We start from the raw sequence: 18,347 nt of genomic DNA on the forward strand, positions 1-18,347 counted from the left end.
GGAGCAGACTTTAGTGAGAGAAAGTAACTCTCCAGCACCAATCTGCAGCTAATGGCAAACATTCCTTCGCTGCCATCCTGACTGGTTAATCGCGTATAAGGATGACTCACCTTTGATGCTGATCAATGGCATGTTTTGCTTGACCATGCCGTTGTGGTCATGGGTGTCTGCCAGGGTGCAGCAAAGCTTGCTTGCAAAGTAATTCAAGTACAACGGGTAGAAGTCTGGAGGCGTCTGGTGATGTGTTGTAAATGCCAGTGGCCTGGTAGAAGCTGACCTGTCAAGATTATCATAACTTTGGGTGTTCATTGGTATGAATAGGGTCATTACATGAGATTTACACAGTACTCGTCTTTACAGTAAGACTTGCAGATATGAAAGGAGTAAAAGAATCAAGGGTGTTTTAGAGTCAATTTATCTTGTTCGTCCAACTCAGTCACCTCTTGTTGCTGTCAGGCTTTTTCACCCCACATTGTACTTCCTTTTTGGTGTAATTTGGTTTCTCTTCTTGACCACAAATTTTGGAACTTACTCACACTTGTGGTAGGCTCTTCCCCCATTTTTCATCTGTTACATTCCTCTGATGTGCCACAATCTTTCTGAAGCTTTCCCATCAGCTTTTCACCACGGTTTTGATTATAATTGACTGTGGTGCGATTATGTGCTTGTATAATAAGTTAAAAGTTCTTGTACTGGAATCTTTCTTGGTTTTAAGCTTTTAGCATAAAGAGCCCAATAAATAAAATATCTAGTGTGGGGTTTGCTGTATGGGTGCTTGTCCAACCCTTCTTTCCCTTCCTCCTTGGTATGGAGTAAGCTCCTGCACCTCAAAGGATGGGCAGGTACTGGGACTGTGTTCACCACCTGCTTATGGGTTTCCAACTATCTTTACAAAAGCCAGTGTTAGTTGAAAAATGATGCTATATCCCCATTTCCTCTTCTTTTCTCCCACCACTGAGGTGGAGAGAATGTTAAGAATGTAAACAGCTTTAGACTATATAGAATACACCTAATGGGTTAACTATTGTTACAGACAATGATTTTGTTTCTTTTCTGACAATTTTTGTTTCCTTCATTTGGTTTATTGAAGTCATCAGTAATCTATCCAAGTGGAATCTCAGTAGTCTTTCGACCCACTTGAGCTATTTCACAGTGAAGTGAAGGTTAACAGTTGACTGCATGTCACCAAGGACTTGGTGTTTCAGCCCTTAGTTGTTGTTTCACAACAGAATGCAATCTGTAATTTGTAGTTTTGGGTCACTTCAACCATCACACCTCAAAAGATTAATTTTTAAACCCAATGCCCAGGGCAGGAGCAATGTGTCCTTACTAATGTGCCGCCATCTGGTAACTTTAGATAGAGCCACCTGGTATCGTTAGTTTACAGCCCATGCATGTATGCACTTGATTCTTCTTGTTTGAAAGATGTTATATGTGGTGATCATCATTCTAACCCATATTGCAAGCACTGATCCTAAGAAAGCACTTTGTTAGTTAATTTTGCCTTGTCTTTTGAAATATTTCATACCTTCGAGCATGGTTGATAGTTAATTTCTAGGATCCTGTTGTCTATAGCCAACTGTAATTGTAGACAGATCTCGGGTTTTTCTAGATGAACTTGGTTGCCTAAAAGTGCAAACAACGTCTGACCAAGTTTGTTGCGTACTTAATGTGTGAGTTGTGAATATGTAGTTGCATGGACAAACTGTAAAAATCTGAGGTCCCATTAAATAGTCTTGAGGCAGCTTAAACCACTGTATGTTGAACTGAATTATGTTTTCAAACTAATTTTTTTTTTGTCATACTACACATGAAACATCATTATAAACACTTTAGTTCAACGTTCTCTAGCTAAAAAAAAGCTTCTCCTTAGCCTTAAATTATTTTTTTTAATGTCCTGCGCACAATTACAGCCACTTCCCATCTATCAAAGGCTTAAGTGTATCCTTAGTTCACAGTCACTGTAATTACATTACAATTTTAAGATATACAGTCTTAATATCAACATCAGTTATGCTGTAGGATCAAGAAGAAATCAATAGAACAATGAGATTTAAAAAAAAAAAAACAGTGCATTTACTAAAATAAAGTATATGCTGTCATTTGTCTCTTTATTTGGGCGTTCTATTCTCTAAGAAATTCAGTTTCCACCGATGGAGCATTCTTCCCCACATGTCTCCCCACCACTGAAATCTTACTCTTCTGTACCCCGGCATCGCATGCTTCTCAAACGCCATTCCTCCTATGTATTATTTAACCAGTAGCTCCATCAACATCTGAAGACGAGTCCCAGAGGAACTTGGATTGCATATGCAGTATTCATACAAAACTGGGGGGATCTTGCCTCAGCCTAGCCCTAGCTATTCCAGACTTCTTAGATAAATGAGAAAAGGGGACCACTTATACAGTATTGGGGTATCTTTCACAGATTCAACTTGCCTGAATCATTCCCCGTTGTTGAGATGGGAGTCTAACAGTAACCTAATCAAGCAGTATTTAAATAATGTTGTAGGCTATAATGGCCCAGAGCCATGTTTTACATAGCCTATCTATGTCCTTTAAAAAAAAAAAAGACTAAATGTTGAATGCAGCCAATCAGCTGCTAGCACCCTCTAGAACGCTCCTAGCAGAGGCAGTTTCCCTCAGATTTTCACCGAACGTCTTGTGTGAAGGAAGTCCCCCTTAGTTCTACTCAGTTTCTTTCTGCAATTTTCCTGATGATTGACCCTTTCAAGATAAAGGATCACATAAGAAAGACCTCTTCCGCCCATGTAAGACCTGTGGCAGGAAGAGCGTCCATGTGGATGATCCACATAAAGATTGTATTTACTGCTTCCACCCTTCTCATAAGGTAAGACAATGCAAGATCTGTCAAACCGTTTCTTCTAAAACTCTGAGGGATAGAGAGGGAAGACTGCTGTTGTGGCTCCAATTCACCAAGCATCAAAAGTCTTCTGAAGAGGACAGTGATGGCTCATCCAGACCACACAAAAGATCCAGGTCTCAAGATGATACCCCTCGTGAGGGCAGGAAACACCTAAACCTCTCCCAGGAGAGCACAGGCTATAGAAAGGAGCAGCACCATAACGTCTCCTCAGAGCGCCTACAAAATCTGTTCACTCGTCTCCTGTGAGAAAGGAGAAAGAACGTCATAGAGCCTCAGCCTCTACAAGGAAAAAAGAAAAAACATAATCGTTGATGTCAATAACTCCTGGACCATAGAGAACGTCAAGTTCTACAGTCACGTGATGAGTCCCTTTTTATAGCTTCTTTAATAGCTAAATCCCTCATATTACAGTCCTGGAAAACAGATCTTGTTCCGTCCTTCCAGGCATGGAAGACAAAACTACTCCGAATCCAGGGTAGGGAAAGAAAATATGCTCTTAGATCAGGGGCTCTCAAAAAATATGATAAATATTGGAGTGTGTGTGATCTTTAAATTTGTCCTGCTATTACTTAACCAGATTTATACTTTTGCGAGAACATTTATTTGTCTATTACGATTGTCTCGACTCCGCACGCTGCACTTTATAACTCAGCTGTGGAATATTAACTGAGAAGACGCTCATTGTATTTAAATGCTACGTACTGTTTTTATTCTAACAAAATCTTTTTAATATCAATGACAGTCGATTGATCGTTTGCTTTTACACAACCCTGCACTTTACAATTTAAATGTTAAAATGACAATTTGCTTTTAGTACTCTTTCTCATACTGTATTAATTGGATTTCAACTGTGTCCTGTTTTCTTTATTGTGTATTGTTATATTTGAACTCTCAAAACAAAAAAAAAGTTCTACAGTCACGTCGTCCACTCCGTTGACTGTAGGAGCGACGACGGCAGACATTTTTGGACCCCTACTGTAGATGAGAATATCATAGTCGACATCTATCCTGTCAATGTCCGATTTATCGACGAACAGTTCGTCAATGAAGAAGGTGCCGCCGACGAGCGCCCTGCCAACGAGCATCCGGATGCCGACCCTGTTATCTACGAGCCAACCGACGGTAACACCAGCAACAGCACCGTTGACGACTAATATTCCTTCTTCAAAGTTGGTGGTGCCCTCATCGCCACCGTCGACGAATGTCAATATACCCAGAGTAACAAAGACCTTTCTCCACCCGGATGTTTCATCCCTCACAAAGATATCCCCATTGCCTCCCTCGCACTTATTGGTCTTCCCACAATCCGAAGACGAGGAGGATGATGATGGGGGTACATGGGGTGGAACATAGCCCCTCCGAGTTGCATGTGAAATGCTAGGGTGAAGAGGAATAATTGAGGACGAGCAGTATTACCAGCCATATCTGGTTCCTCCACGCCATTTTCAAACTTATGGCTATCCCCGTGAGCCTCGTCATAGGGAAATGACGCATTTACCACTGTTTTTAATCCAAGACCTTCAAATCATGTTGGCAAACTATAGGCAGAGATTACCTCCCGAGGATACCAGATTGAGCCACCGCCACATCAGCCGATGCTCCCAACAACGCCTGCCTTACCCCTACCAACAGCACCTACGGTACTGCACCCTCCAACACAGGGACCTGCTGAAGAAAACTCTTCTGGAGAGTCTGAGAGAGAAGGAGAGAGCTCAGAATCACATCCACCGGCGGAGCCATGGGATGACTATATCAACCCTACACCCTCTCCTCTGGCACATCATCCAGCGGACTCACCTCCAGAAGACATCGGGGGTACACAACTTGATGGAGAGAGTGTCCAACAGGTTCGATCTCCCCATGGCTGTTAAACATACAGATTGCTTTCTGAATGATTTTAAGGAGGAAGCCAGGAAATCTATTTGTACGATCCCTATAATAGATTAAATCTAAACGCCGGCCACAATAACACCAGTGCTCCCTCGAATAGACAAGAAGTACTGGGCCCCTGGAGATTCACGTTCTTGCCTGAGAGGTTACACTAAGCCGGATTCAGTCATTTTGCAGATGTGCAGAGGAGATCGAACAATCCGGCTAACCCAATCTCGACCCCTCCGGAAAAGGAGGAACGCAAATTGGACATCATGGGTAAACGTTTTTCAACCATGGCTGCTGTTACCATTCAGGCAGCCAACGCTCTGGCATCATCTGACATTACAACCAACAGATGTGGTCGATATGGCAACCTTATTGGACCTCATCCCTGTAGATAAGAAACAAGAGGCAAGAAAGATCCTTATAGAGGGTGAAAGACCGCCTCGGAGACCATTGACTGTGCTATGGATATAGCGAACACAGGTTTCCGACAAATGGCAAACGCAGCAGTGTTGAGACGTCAGGGGTGGTTGAAGGCCCCCACCTTCAGGCCTGAAGTTCAAACAAAAATCTTGGACATGGCATTCGATGGAGATTCTTTATTCGGCAAGCATACAGAGGAGGTTTTCAGAGGCAACAGGAATACCATCCCTATCAGTCTCAATACAGGCAGACCTATCCACCCTCTACCTACCGTCAACCTGTGACAGCTGGTTTCTCCTGTCAAGGGGCCTGCAAGAGCACACCGTCCAAAGGGCAGAACAACAGAAGGAAGCAGTGATCAACACCATGTACCAACTCTATCCCCCCTCCCCCTCACTAAACCCCACACCCTCCATCCCTCCTGTGGGTGCGAAGATTTGCAATTTCTACCAGCAGTAGGAGAGCATAACATCTGACCAATGGGTGTTGTATCTAATTGCCTTTGGTCATATTCTGGAGTTCTCAAGCAAACCTCGAACTACTCCTCCTAAGGGAACCCCTCCCCCCTGGTCTTCACTTATTGGACACGGAAGTAAAGATCATGCTCTCAAAAGGTGCAATGGAGGAAGTTCCACCTCTACAATGGGGTCAAGGTTTCTAATCCCGTTTAATTCTAATAATGAAGAAATCAGGAGAGTGGAGATCAATGCTGGATCTTGGGAACCTCACCAAGTACCTGAAAAAAAAAAAACGTTCAGGATGGTAACCTTAGCCGAGATCCTGCATCGCCTCAACAAAGGAGACTTTATGGCCTCACTCGATCTAGAAGACGCATACTTCCACATCCCCATCCATCGGAAACACCCAGAATATTTACAAAATGCCTTGCACCAGTGGCCGAGGCCATACGTTCTCAAGGTCACCAAGTATTCCCCTACTTGGACGATTGGCTACTGAAGACACCAACAGCAGATCACGCGGCCAGAACCACGGTGGCTTGTCTCGAACCTTTCAACAGGCTAGGGATGACAGTGAACATCAAAAAGTCTTCCCAGTCAAATAACACCATTTCTGGGAGCCAGGTTGGACACGATCCAATGCAAGGCCTCTCTATCGAACGAGCGACAGGCACGTCTACAGCAGCTTGCTATGATTATCTCGAGAAGAAAGTCAATTTCTTTGAGAGGGTACAAGTCGTTCCTAGGGCTGTGTTAATCAGCAATCCACCTGGTACCCTTAGCCAGGCTCAAAATGAGGCCTCTGCAGAAAGGGCCTCGGAAACAATGGCTGCAAACGTCAGGATCCTTCAAAGACACAATTTTAATAACCCCGGCAATGGAAACGGCAATGCGATGGTGGTGTCACTGCCCAAACTTTTCCAAGGGCCTCACTTTCTTACAAGAAATACCAGACTACATACTGACAACAGATGCATTCATGGAAGTCTGGGGAGGTAATTTACAGGATCTCCAAATCCAAGGCAAATGGTCCAATTCTCAAAAACAAAGTCAGATCAACAGCCTGGAGTTTGAAGGCTATATTCCTCTCTTTACAGGCTTTTCTACCGAGAATAGCAGGTGCCTCCGTACTGGTCTGTATGGACAATACGACCAGTATGTTCTATATAAACAAACAGGGAGGCACCAAATCTCTCACGCTTTCTCAGGAAGTGTTCAGAACTATGGAGCTGGACAACAGAGCATGGTATTTCTCTCGGGCCGAGCATGTTTCAGGCCTACACAACACCCTAGCAGATGCTCTCAGCAGAGCTACAGACAATTGCCACGAATGGGAACTCCAAACTAATTCCACCTGGATGGAGTATTTGCACTATAGAGGAAGCCAGCGCTGGACCGGTTTGCCACAGACACAAACGCCAAATGCTGGTCCTATTCCAGCAGATTCCCCCTCCTGGTGCTCTGGGCAATGCCCTTTCGATGCGATGGTCACGGATATATACCAATGCCTTTCCGTCCCCCATCCCATTGATCCCCAGAGTACTGACCAAAATGAAGCTGGAGAGATGTCGCCTGATTCTCATTGTGCCCTGGTGGCCCAGGCAACATTGGTTCCTGGAACTTCATCTTTCAGAAGACCCATACTCCTGCAGATGTCCCCCTTAATTCTGACCAGGGACTATGAACAGTTGTGCCATCCGAATCCGGAGGCTCTACACATGCATGCATTTGCTCCTGAGTTCCTGGTATTTAGGGACATGAACATCTCGCAGGAACGTAGAGACATCCACTCGAAATCCAGGGCAGAAAGTACCAATAAAACCTACAAGATAAAATGGAAAAGGTTCTGTTTTTTATGCCAACGAACAGGCCTGCATCCATTTAAAGTATCCCCGCAACAGATTTGACCATATCTCCTTTCCTTGGCAACATCTGATTTAGCTTTCGCCTTAGTTAAGGTGCATCTGGCTTCAATCTCGCTATACAGAAGAGCTTCCAGCGTAACTTCTCTTTGTGCCTCAAGCCTGATCAAACAATTTATGAAGGGACTGATCCATACTTTTCCTCCAGTGCGAGCACCTCCACTGGAATGGAACCTCAATATGGTCCTCGCACAACTCATGAACAGGCCATTCAAACCCATTCACAAAGCTGAATTGAAATTCCTAACATGGAAAGTTGCTCTTCTGCTCAGCTAGAAGGGTAAGCAAAATCCAAGCATTTACCACTAAGAAACCATTTTTAATATTTAAAGAAGAAGCTGTGTTCTAAGGACTAATCTTACATTTATTCCTAAAGTGCTGTCACAATTCCATCTCAATGAGCCGGTTATACTCTGGTCCTTTTTTTCCTCAACTATCAACGTGTGCAGAGCAAACACTACATTCGCTGTATATCAAACGTTGCCTTAAGTTCTACCTTCAGAGAACGAAGGACATTCGAAAAACTAATCGGTTGTTAGTGGTCTACGGCCAAGGCAGAGAAGGGACGTTTGCACTATCGCAAGATGGATATAGGCTGCGATACAGTTCTGTCATGTAAAAGCTAACAAACCTTTGGAACGGACAGCTAAGGCTCACTCCCCCAGAGAAGTTGCCACGTCAACTGCCCTCTTCGCGGGAGAGACTCTGGAAAAAAGTCTGTCGTGCTGCAACCTGGAGAACCACTCACAACTTCACGCAGCACTACTGCTTGGAGTCCACACAGGATGCAGAGGCGGCAGTGAGCCAGGCGGTGCTTCGCAGTCTCTTCCATTAAGTTAAGCCTCGTTCTAACCCTTAGAGTCTTTTGTTCTCAGGGTGAATTCTTATGCTTACATGTTCTTAATTATGTAAAACATTGCTGGGTAAGATGTATTAACAAGTTACGCTGTTTTTTCCTTGCCTCTCGCTAATGCTTTGTATATGAAAATGTGAGTATATAAGCAATAACTTAAGTGTTTTCTTATGATTATGTTCTGTGATTTTTTTCTTCCATCCCTTGATTCAAAACAACAACAAACAAAAAAAATAGGCCCAGGTATAGCCTTTAAGGTGCCTCTGGTATTACCTCAAACTTGTAGGATTCACTATGTTTTAGAAGTCACCCACCATCCTCAATAGACAAGATAATATATGTGACTTCTTGCTACTCTGATTCAGGCATGTGAATCTATGAAAGATACCCCAAAACTGGATAACAAAATAAGTTACCTGTAACTACAGTTATCCAGTATTGGTATCTTTCATAATAATAATAATAATAAAGGCATTTGTAGAGTGCGCAGCTACCCCAAATGGTGTGTCCCGGTGCTATAGCAGACAGTGAACAAGGTAGAGGAAAGCGCAATTCTAGTCATTCCAATTGAAAAGCCAGGTTTTCAAGGCCTTTCTGAATTCCTGTTTGGACTGCATTGTGCGTAGATGGGGAAGGAGGTTATTCCAACATTTGGTGGTCCCCACCTCGAATGTTCTACCTCCCATTCTTGCTTTCGCAAAGCGTGGGATGGAGAGAAAGCATTTGTGGTTGGACCTTAATGATCTGTCTTGTTGATATGGGCGAAGTCTCCTCCTCAGGTAGAAAGGCCCCCTCCCTTGATACGCTCGAAAGGCAAACGTCAGGGCCTTATATTCAAACCGTTTGGCTATCGGAAGCCAGTGGAGTTTGCTGAGGTAAGGAGAGATGCGTTGTGGAAGCGGGACCCCACAGACTCGTCGGGCTGCCGCGTTCTGAATAACCTAAAGTCTATGCATCAGACCAAGCGGCAGACCCATATACAGGCCGTTAGCGTAATCGAGGTGGGAGGTGATTAGAGCATGGACCACGGTTTTGTGGGTTGAGTCTGGCAGAAAATGAATAGTTTCTGATGGTTTTAATTTTGCCAAAACAGGCCGCCGAAACCAGTTGTTCATGGGTCATGAGGGACAGATCTTTTTCCCATCTCACGCCCAGATTTTTAACACATTCCTTCGGAGTTGGAGTGTCACCCAATTCCGCAGGCCACCATACGATTGGGGGGGGGGGGGGGGGGGGGGGGGCTTGGTTAAAGAACAAGACCCCTGTCTTGTCAGCATCAAGTTTTAGGAAATTGAAGTTCATCCAATCAGCAATGTTTTTGAGGCACTCTAGTGGGTCAAAGGTGGTGTCTGACACTCCGCTGAAAGGAAACAGCAGCTGAGTGTCATCAGCATAGGATGTCGCCCTTATCCCCATTTTGGTGATGAGCTCCGCCAAAGGTGTTAAGTAGACATTAAAAAGAAGCGGTCTTAGGGCCAAACCCTGAGTTACCCTCCATTCCAGAGTTTTAGAAGACCACGTGAAAGGGTAGGTCGAGACCTGTTGGTTACGGCCATGCAAAAAAGATATAATCCAGTTCAATGCTGTCCCCTGGATGCCTACGTCCTTCAGGCGATCTAATAGGATGGGATGGGACACCGTGTCGAATTCTGCTGACAAGTCTAACAGCACCAACATGGCCTTAGAGCCTCCATCCACCGCCCAGCATCTACGAGTCAGCCATTTCAATTAGGACAGATTCTGTAATAAATCCTGGGCGAAAGCTGGACTGGGACTCATGTAATAGGCTATTGGACTCAATAAAAGCTGCCAATTGCTGGTGTACTCATTTTTCTAAAACTTCTGCAGGGGCGGGAAACCGAGAAATTGGCCTATAATTGCTGGTGACTTCTGGGTCAGCATTAGCTTTCTTCAATATTGGGTGAAGAAAGGCGTGCTTCCAAGCTGATGGGTAGACACCCTGTCTGATTGAAGAATTCCAGATAGCGTTTAAATGGGGGTTGAGGCACTCAGCGAGGGCGCTGTATTGTTTAACTGGCCATGGCTCGCCAGGGGACCCAGATTTGCATTTCTGAAGCTCAGTCAGCGATGTTTCCATAGGGATAACAACAAATTCAGAGAATTCTGGCCTAAGAGTTTGCCCTGGTTTATAAGCATTAGTCCCCTCCGAGAGACAGGGTAATGCTGGAAAGGATGCATAAATTGCGGCAATTTTCTCTTCAAAGAAATCTGAGATCTTGTTGCATAGCTTCTGTGAAGGGGGTCTAGTGTGAGTGAGCGCTAGGGGGTTCGTAAAAGACTTCACTATTTTGAAGATTTCCCTAGGTGAGTTCTTTGCGCTAATAATGCGTTCGGCAAAGAAGTCTTTTTTATTTTGCAATGAGGAGTTTACGATATTCTTTTAGCGCTACACGGTAGCACGTTTTACTTTCCTCAGAGTAGGTTGATCTCCAATTAAGTTCCAATCTTTTACATTCAGATTTTTTGGCCCTAATCTCCTCAGAAAACCATGGAGCGGAAGGCAACGTTCTTGCAGAGTTTACCGGCCTCAAGGGAGCAATTGAGTCAAGCGCATTGCTAACCCATTTATTTAGGTTTGTGATGCTAGTCTCTAGCTTGTTTGATAAGAAGGGCATGGGGTCCTGCAAGTGCTGGGCTAGTGACTCCGGGGTAACCCTACTCCAATTCCTTCTGAAATCTTTAGGTATGGAGGTGGCCCTCCCTCCGCTCTTCAGGTATAACCGGAAAGGGATCAATCAGAAAGTGATCTGACCAGATCACCGGTTCAGGAGGATGTACTGTGATGTCGGGTAAGTTCGAGCAAATAAGGTTTAGTGTGTGGCCTGCCTTGTGTTGGAAATAAAACTCGTTGAGTCAAATTGCTGCCGGCCAGCGAGGAGATGAAGTTAACACTATGCGGGCAAGATGGATCATCCACATGGAAATTAAGATCGCCTAGCATCGTAAAATTAGAGTACTGCGTGCTGGCCTGGGCGATATAATCCGCATGGGTAAGGGAGGATCTAAGGCCACAATCTGTTGGTCTGTAAAGCAAGAGTCCCGAGCAGGAGGTGGACGCAGAGAGTTTAATACAATGTTATAAATCTGTTCAAATTTGGAAGTTGCGATCTCCCATGTCACTTTATGGATGATCGCTATCCCTCCCCCAGGTCTCTTGCTTTGTCTATTAGCACAGACTATGCCATAATCCTTGCGGATAGCTAAGGTCACAGCTGGGTTAGAGGCTTCCCGTAGCCATGTCTCGGTCAGGAACATAAGGTCCCAGTTATTATCTACTAGGGACTGATGTATGTCCAGGGCGTGTTTAGGCAGTGTTCTCCAGTTGATCAGGCACGCTTTTAGCTCCACCGACCTAGGGTGCTTAGGGAGGTCAAGGCGGGGACCCTTAAGTCACTCCGCTTTGTGTCTGGTGGTAGGGGCAAACCCACAGCAGGGACATAAGTAAGTCTTCACCGAATCCCCTGGTGATACAAGAGTCGGATTCCGGCAGGTGGAAGGTCTGAGGGCAAGGAGCTCCTCTCAACTCCATCTATGCAGGAAATCCCTGCGGGTTTGGGCAGCATCACTGGCCCTGGCCGTTGTCCGGATGCGAACGGGTGCAGACAGGCTTGCCTTTGGCGTGCCGGTGGCACGCCCACAGCGCGTCGGCACTATCAAGTCCTGAAATAGTCAGGCACGGGCCAGAGACTAGAGCGTCACCCTGCCAAGATGGCAGCCCGCAGATGGCCTGCCGGAAGTACAGGGGGTCGATAGTTTCTGCCTCCAGCCCGAAAATCTCCCTCCACTCAACCAGCAGGGAATCTGCTGCGGTAGACCGGGCAGTTGGCGAGTGAGGAGGAAACACAATCAATGTCCAGGTAGGATTGAAAAACAATTTTTCACAATTTTTAAAAACCAAAGTCATTTGATGGACAATTAGCAACTGGGTTTAAAATGCATAGATTCACACGCACCCACCCTCCTCCCCGTAGAGACTATTTCCGTATTATTCGATAAGATACTCACTTCTCACTTGTGCTGGGAAAATCTGAGGGAAATTGTCTCTGCTAGGAGAGTTCTAGAGGGTGCTAGCAGCTGATTGGCTGCATTCAACATTTAGTCCTTTTTTAAAAACGGACATAGTCTATGTAAAACATGGCTCATGGCCATTATAGCCTATAGTATTATTTAAATACTGCTTGATTATGTTACTGTGGGACTCCCATCTCGACAATGGGGAATGATTCAGGCATGTTGAATCTATGAAAGATAGCAATACTGGTTAACCGTCGTTGCAGGCAAGTAACTTATTTTCATCCTTTCCAACTTCACAACTCTATCCCTCACTAGTGCTGTAAGCGTATCTATTGCATAGATTGTCCATACCTTGGACCAGCTTACAACTATCAGTGGGTGTTGTAAATTTACAAAATGAGCACTAGTGAGCTTAGCTGCTATACGTAGGTGTGTAAGAAGCTTTTCTATTGGTGAAGACAATTGATACTGAGTCCATCCCAAATGCCAGGCTCGTTACATATTTGATTTTATCAACTAGGTTTCCAAAATATACAGCTCACATTACATTTCCACCACATATGAAACAGTGTACCTCTGACCATCTGAAAACGCCACTTACTGGTGGTGACCCAAACATCTCATTAAAATGTTGTAACCATGTTTTTTTATTCTGTGAGTATTTCAATGCTGATGCTTTTCTCTCCCATACACAGATTCCTCCAACTCAGTACAGAATCATTGCACTGGATTTTAATGAAACAGTTAGAAAAACTCTTGCATGCATTATATAATTACACTTTATTTTTGTGTGGCAAATGGGTTGTCAATGGATGTTTTGTAAGCCTAAATTTCAATTTCTGTATCAATTTCCAGGTTGTAGCGGATGAAGCTTGGCATCGCCATAAAATGAGAAATGATTCTTTCATTGTGGACCTGTTTCAGGGCCAGTATAAATCCAAGTTGGTGTGTCCACTTTGTTCAAAGGTCAGTGAGAGTCTTGGCGAGACATATTTTCTTGATAATTGGTGTGTTAATGATTGCTTTCAGATTGCTTTGTGAGAGCTTTTGATAAACAATAGTAAGATTGCTTCTCCAGCATCCTATAAGGCGATCAGGTTTAGTTTTGTTGAGCATTTTTCCTGAAATTGCATAATAGAAGCAATTGTTGATCTAACTTGTTTTGTATCCAAGCATATCCATTCACATATTTTGATGAGTCTCTTTTTTCACATGCATAACAATAGACCAGTTCTCCAGCATTGTATGATTCAATCTGAAAGAAACACGTTAGTTATAGATTCCTTACCTTAGAATTACCCCCAGGCGTCAGACTGGATCCGGAAAGATTTTTCGTCAGCACGTCGGAAGGTGGTGTCGGTCGGCTCCACGTTCGCTGACGTCGGTTCTTTCTTTTTCCGCACCAGCCAGCGCAGATCTGGGAAGAGCGGTACCTTAGTCAATTTTAGACTGTTTTTCTCGACTTTTCTCGACGTATTGTTTCGAGTCTCCGAACAGGTGCATGAGGGATGCCCGGTTTTAAGGCCTGCGGTTCCTGTACCCAATTGATGTTGGTGACAGATCCGCACCACGTGTGCCTCTTTTGCCTGGAGTGTGACCACGACCCCAAGTCGTGCTCTGACTCAGTTGTTTACGCCGGAGGCTTTACGGGACTGATCCCGAAAGCTGCTTGAACGGTGACAGTTGGCTCTGTGCCGTTCGAGGTCACGGTCTAGAGGGAGGTCGAGGAACCAGTTGCGGAACCACCATCATTCCGGCTCGAAGTCATCGCACTCGGGTCAGGTAAGTCGTAGCATAAGAAGTCGAAGAAGCATTGTCGCTCTTCGCCTCGTCTGTCGGACCAATGAGGTGCGTGGGTGGTGCCACTCAAGCGGCTCCACGCGCGTAGCCCGAAGGGTCGACTCCGAGGTTCCCTTCCTTTCCGGGACCCGGAGCTGCCCCCGCCCAGCTTCGTACATTGGGCGGACCGACCCCGCCGGCGCACCTTCGGACACCACGGACTCTGTTTGTTGCCGGTTGACCTCATTACACCTCCACCTGCGCCGCTTCCGACGGCACCACTACCGTGCTCGACGCTGGTCGGCCCTCCGGCAGGCGTGGACACTGAACCAGACCGGCGTCATCTGGCACCAGGTGGGGTGCATGCCCCTGTTCACTACTGGGTCCCCTTTCCCACAACAGCGGCACCCAGAGGATGATGATGATGAGGAGGACTGGGAGGGGTCAGGTGACCATTTAACTGACCAGCTTGATACTGAACAGGACTGGAGAGAGGAACTGAGGGATGCCAGTGGTCTTGACACTTCACTCGACCATGGCATGTTGTCTCCTCCTACCGTGGCTACGGAGGAGGGAGCGTCATATGCTGTGGTGTTGCGTAGGGCGACCGAGGCTCTTAACCTCGAGCTTCCTACGGTGGTGGTCAGGACGAACGTCCTATCTGAGGTGCTTTAACCGGTGGCGAGCTCTTCGGAGCCCCTGCTCTAGAGGCCCTCACTGGTCCAAGCCTCCACCTCCAAAAGCGCCTTCCATACCGCTCCACAGGAAAGGGAATCCAAGAAGCTGGACCATCTTGGCAAGAACATTTTTTTCTTCCGCCAGCTTAGGACTGCAGTCCGTAAACAGCGCATGTCTCTTGGGCCGTTACTCGCACTCAGTGTGGAATACGGTGGCGCAAGTGCAGCCTCAGTGTCCGGAGGAGGCCCAGGCAGTGCTCTCCCAGGTTGTCGCCGCCGGGAGAGATGCAGCTAGGTTTACGATCCGTTGTGGGCTGGACACCGCCTTCTCTGGATCCGGAAAGAATTTATGTCAGCGCGTCGGAAGGTGGCATTGGTCGGCTCCACGTTCGTCGTCATGGTTGCCTGGATGACGTCGCAGCAGCTACTTAGACGCCAGTTCTTTCTTTTTCCGCAGGACCATTTAAACGTCTGTAGCGCTTTGCCTCTACGCCTGGATGAGGTCCACTGGCTTTTCAAGGGATGTCCAGAACACCTTGATGGACATGCCTTTTGATGGCTGTCTCCTGTTTGGCAACAAAGCAGACCATGCCCTAGAGCGCGTCAAGGACTCGCGGGCTACGGCCAAGTCCTTGTCCTTGGGCCTCTCCTCCCGTCCGGCGCAGTCTGCTTATTGCCTGTTTCGTGGCTACAGAAGGGGTGCCCCGCTACGTCCCACCCAGGGTCACAAGCCACAGCAAGTTACCCAACCTTCGCGCGGCCGGGGATGTGGAAACAAACCGGTGAGGTTCCGGGGGCCAGCGGGCGGACGAGTCCACCAGCCCCCTCGCTGCAGCAGCCTCCCAAACCTCCTAGTCCGACCTTTCAGGCCCACAACACCAGTGGGCTGCAGGATTCGCCATCACCGCCCCCACTGGCGCCCCATCACTTCGCACAGGTGGGTTTTGCAAATAGTCCGAAGGGGCTACTCCCTCTCCTTCGAGACTACCCCTCCAGCCATGCCACCGCAATATCACCGCATGTTGGAGGATCATCTGGGCCTTCTCCAGCAGGAAGTTACAGCTCTCTTGTCAAAGGGAGCCATTGAGCACGTTCCTGTCCCAGAAGTAGGTTGTGGCTGTTACTCCCACTACTTTCCGGTTCCCAAGAAGGACAAGGGCCTGCATCTTATCTTGGACCTCAGGGACGTCAATCGCTTCCTCCGGCAGGAGAAGTTCAAAATGTTGACACTTGCTCAGGTCGTGTCTGCCCTCGACTCGCAAGACTGGATGGTAGTGTTGGACTTGCAGGATGCTTATTTTCCCATCCCCGTCCAGCCGGTCCACTGGCGTTACCTGCGGTTCACGGTAGGCCACGAGCACTTTTAGTTCACCGTGCTCCCCTTTGGCCTTACTAGCGCCCCTCGGGTGTTCACGAAAGTTATTGCGGTAGTCGCAGCTCATCTGCACAGATCAGGGGTTTCAGACTTCCCCTATCTCAACGACTAACTGTTGAAGGCGGGCTCGCCCCAGGCAGTCGTCTCCCACCTCCACACTACGGCTGACCTCCTGAATATGCTGGGGTTCTCCATCAATGTGCCGAAGTTGCACCCGATTCCCTCACAGAAGCTCCTTTTCATCGGAACGGAACAGCGAGTCTGGGATATTCGGGCTATGATTCTGATCTTTCAGCCTCTGTCCTGGGTTTCGGTCAGAATGACCCTGAGGCTGCTGCGCCTCATGGCATCCTGCTGATGGATCTTGCCAGGTGCCATATGCCGGCTCTGCAGTGGAACCTGAAGTTCCAGTGGGCACAGCATCGGGGGAATCTGTCCGATTGCGTCCAGATCTCGGAGGGCACTGCTCGACAACTGAAGTGGTGGCTTACGAACCAGGATTGGGTCAATGGTAGATCCCTCTCCTTTCCCCAACCAGACCACACTGTGGTGATGGATGCCTCCCTTCTGGGATGGCGTGTCCATATGGGAGAGGCTTAGATCAGAGGCCTCTGGTCTCCGGCGGAGTCCGGGCTTTACATCAACCTTCTGGAGCTCCAGGCAATTCATCTTGCACTGATGGCATTCGTTCCCTCTGTCCGGGGAAGGGTAGTACAGGTGTTTACAGACAACACCACCACCATATGGTATTGCAACAAACAGGGCGGGGGGGGGTCGTGGACCCTATCTCAGAAGGCCCTCCACCTCTGGACATGGCTGGAACATCAAGGCATTTCCTTGGTGGTTCAACACCTGGCAGGTTCTCTGAATGCAGGTGCATGATGGATCACGAATGGCGTCTTCACTCGGAGGTGGTTCAAGGTCTCTTTCAACAGTGGGGAGAGCCTTGGTTAGATCTGTTCGCCACTGAAGAGAACGCGCAATGTCAGCACGTTGGAATTTCCAAGGCGGCACTCGCTCTGCGACACTTTTTGTCGCGAGTGGAGTTGCAGTCTGTTGTATGCTTTTCTGCCTATACCACTTCTGCCCAGAGTGCTGAAGAAGATCAGGCGCGACCGGGCCCAAGTCATTCTTGTGGCTCCGGATTGGGCACGAAGAGTCTGGTATCCCGTGCTGCTCAACATGGCCATCGATCCTCCGACCAGACTGCCTCTTTGGGAGGATCTACTGTCGCAGCAGCAGGGGACAGACCTCCACCCGAACCTGTCCAATCTCCACCTCCTTGCGTGGAGCTTGAGCGGTGGCAGTTGACGTCTTTCAACCTGCCTCCTGAAGTTTGTGACGTAATCTTGTCAGCCAGGCGTCCCTCCACAAAGACGGTATACGCCTGCAGGTGGAACAAATTTGTGGCATGGTTCACAGCTAAGGCTGTCGATCCCCTTTCTGCTCCCCTTTCTGAAGTACTCTTGTTCCTTCTCTCTTTGGCCCAGCAGGGCTGTGCTCTGGGCACTATCAAAGGCTACCTTTCTGCCATCTCTGCCTTCCTTCGGCTGCCAGATCATCCTTCTCTTTTCAAGTCCCCAGTAGTTAACCAATTCTTGAAAGGCTTAACACATCTTTTTCCTCCAATTCCATTTGTTATGCCTCAGTGGGACTTGAATCTTGTGCTAAGTTATTTAATGTGCGCTCCCTTTGAGCTGCTTCATAACTGTCCTTTATGTCTCTTAACTCTTAAGACTGCTTTCCTGGTAGCCATCACTTCCGCTAGACGGATGAGTGAGCTCCAGGCTCTTTCTTCCAAACCTCCTTTCTTGTTTGTTAATCTGTACAAGGTGGTTCTCAGGCCCCGTCCATCCTTTCTTCCTAAGGTGGTCACTGTCTTCCACATCGGGCAGACCATAACTTTACCCACCTTCTTTCCGCATCCTTCAAAGGAAGGCGAGCGGCTCCACCGTCTGGACTCAAAGCGTGCGCTCTCCTCCTATCTAGATCGCACAAAACAGTTCCGGGTGGATGATCAACTTTTTGTTGGATACGTGGGTGCAAAGAAGGGTTGGCCCATA

General features: G+C 47.2%; 1 protein-coding gene across 9 annotated transcripts in view; it reads left to right on the forward strand.

Moving 5' to 3' along the window:
- USP19 (ubiquitin specific peptidase 19) overlaps positions 1–18,347 on the forward strand; it is a 638,025-nt gene that overhangs the window by 329,062 nt on the left and 290,616 nt on the right. For all 9 annotated transcript variants that reach the window (XM_085624327.1, XM_085624331.1, XM_085624330.1 and 6 more), the window contains one exon: positions 13,309–13,419. In XM_085624327.1, the coding sequence (XP_085480453.1) occupies positions 13,309–13,419 (111 nt within the window). The remainder of the gene's footprint in view (positions 1–13,308; positions 13,420–18,347) is intronic.

Source organism: Triturus cristatus, chromosome 9 (genome assembly GCF_964204655.1).
Source record: "Triturus cristatus chromosome 9, aTriCri1.1, whole genome shotgun sequence".
Lineage (NCBI taxonomy): Eukaryota > Metazoa > Chordata > Amphibia > Caudata > Salamandridae > Triturus > Triturus cristatus.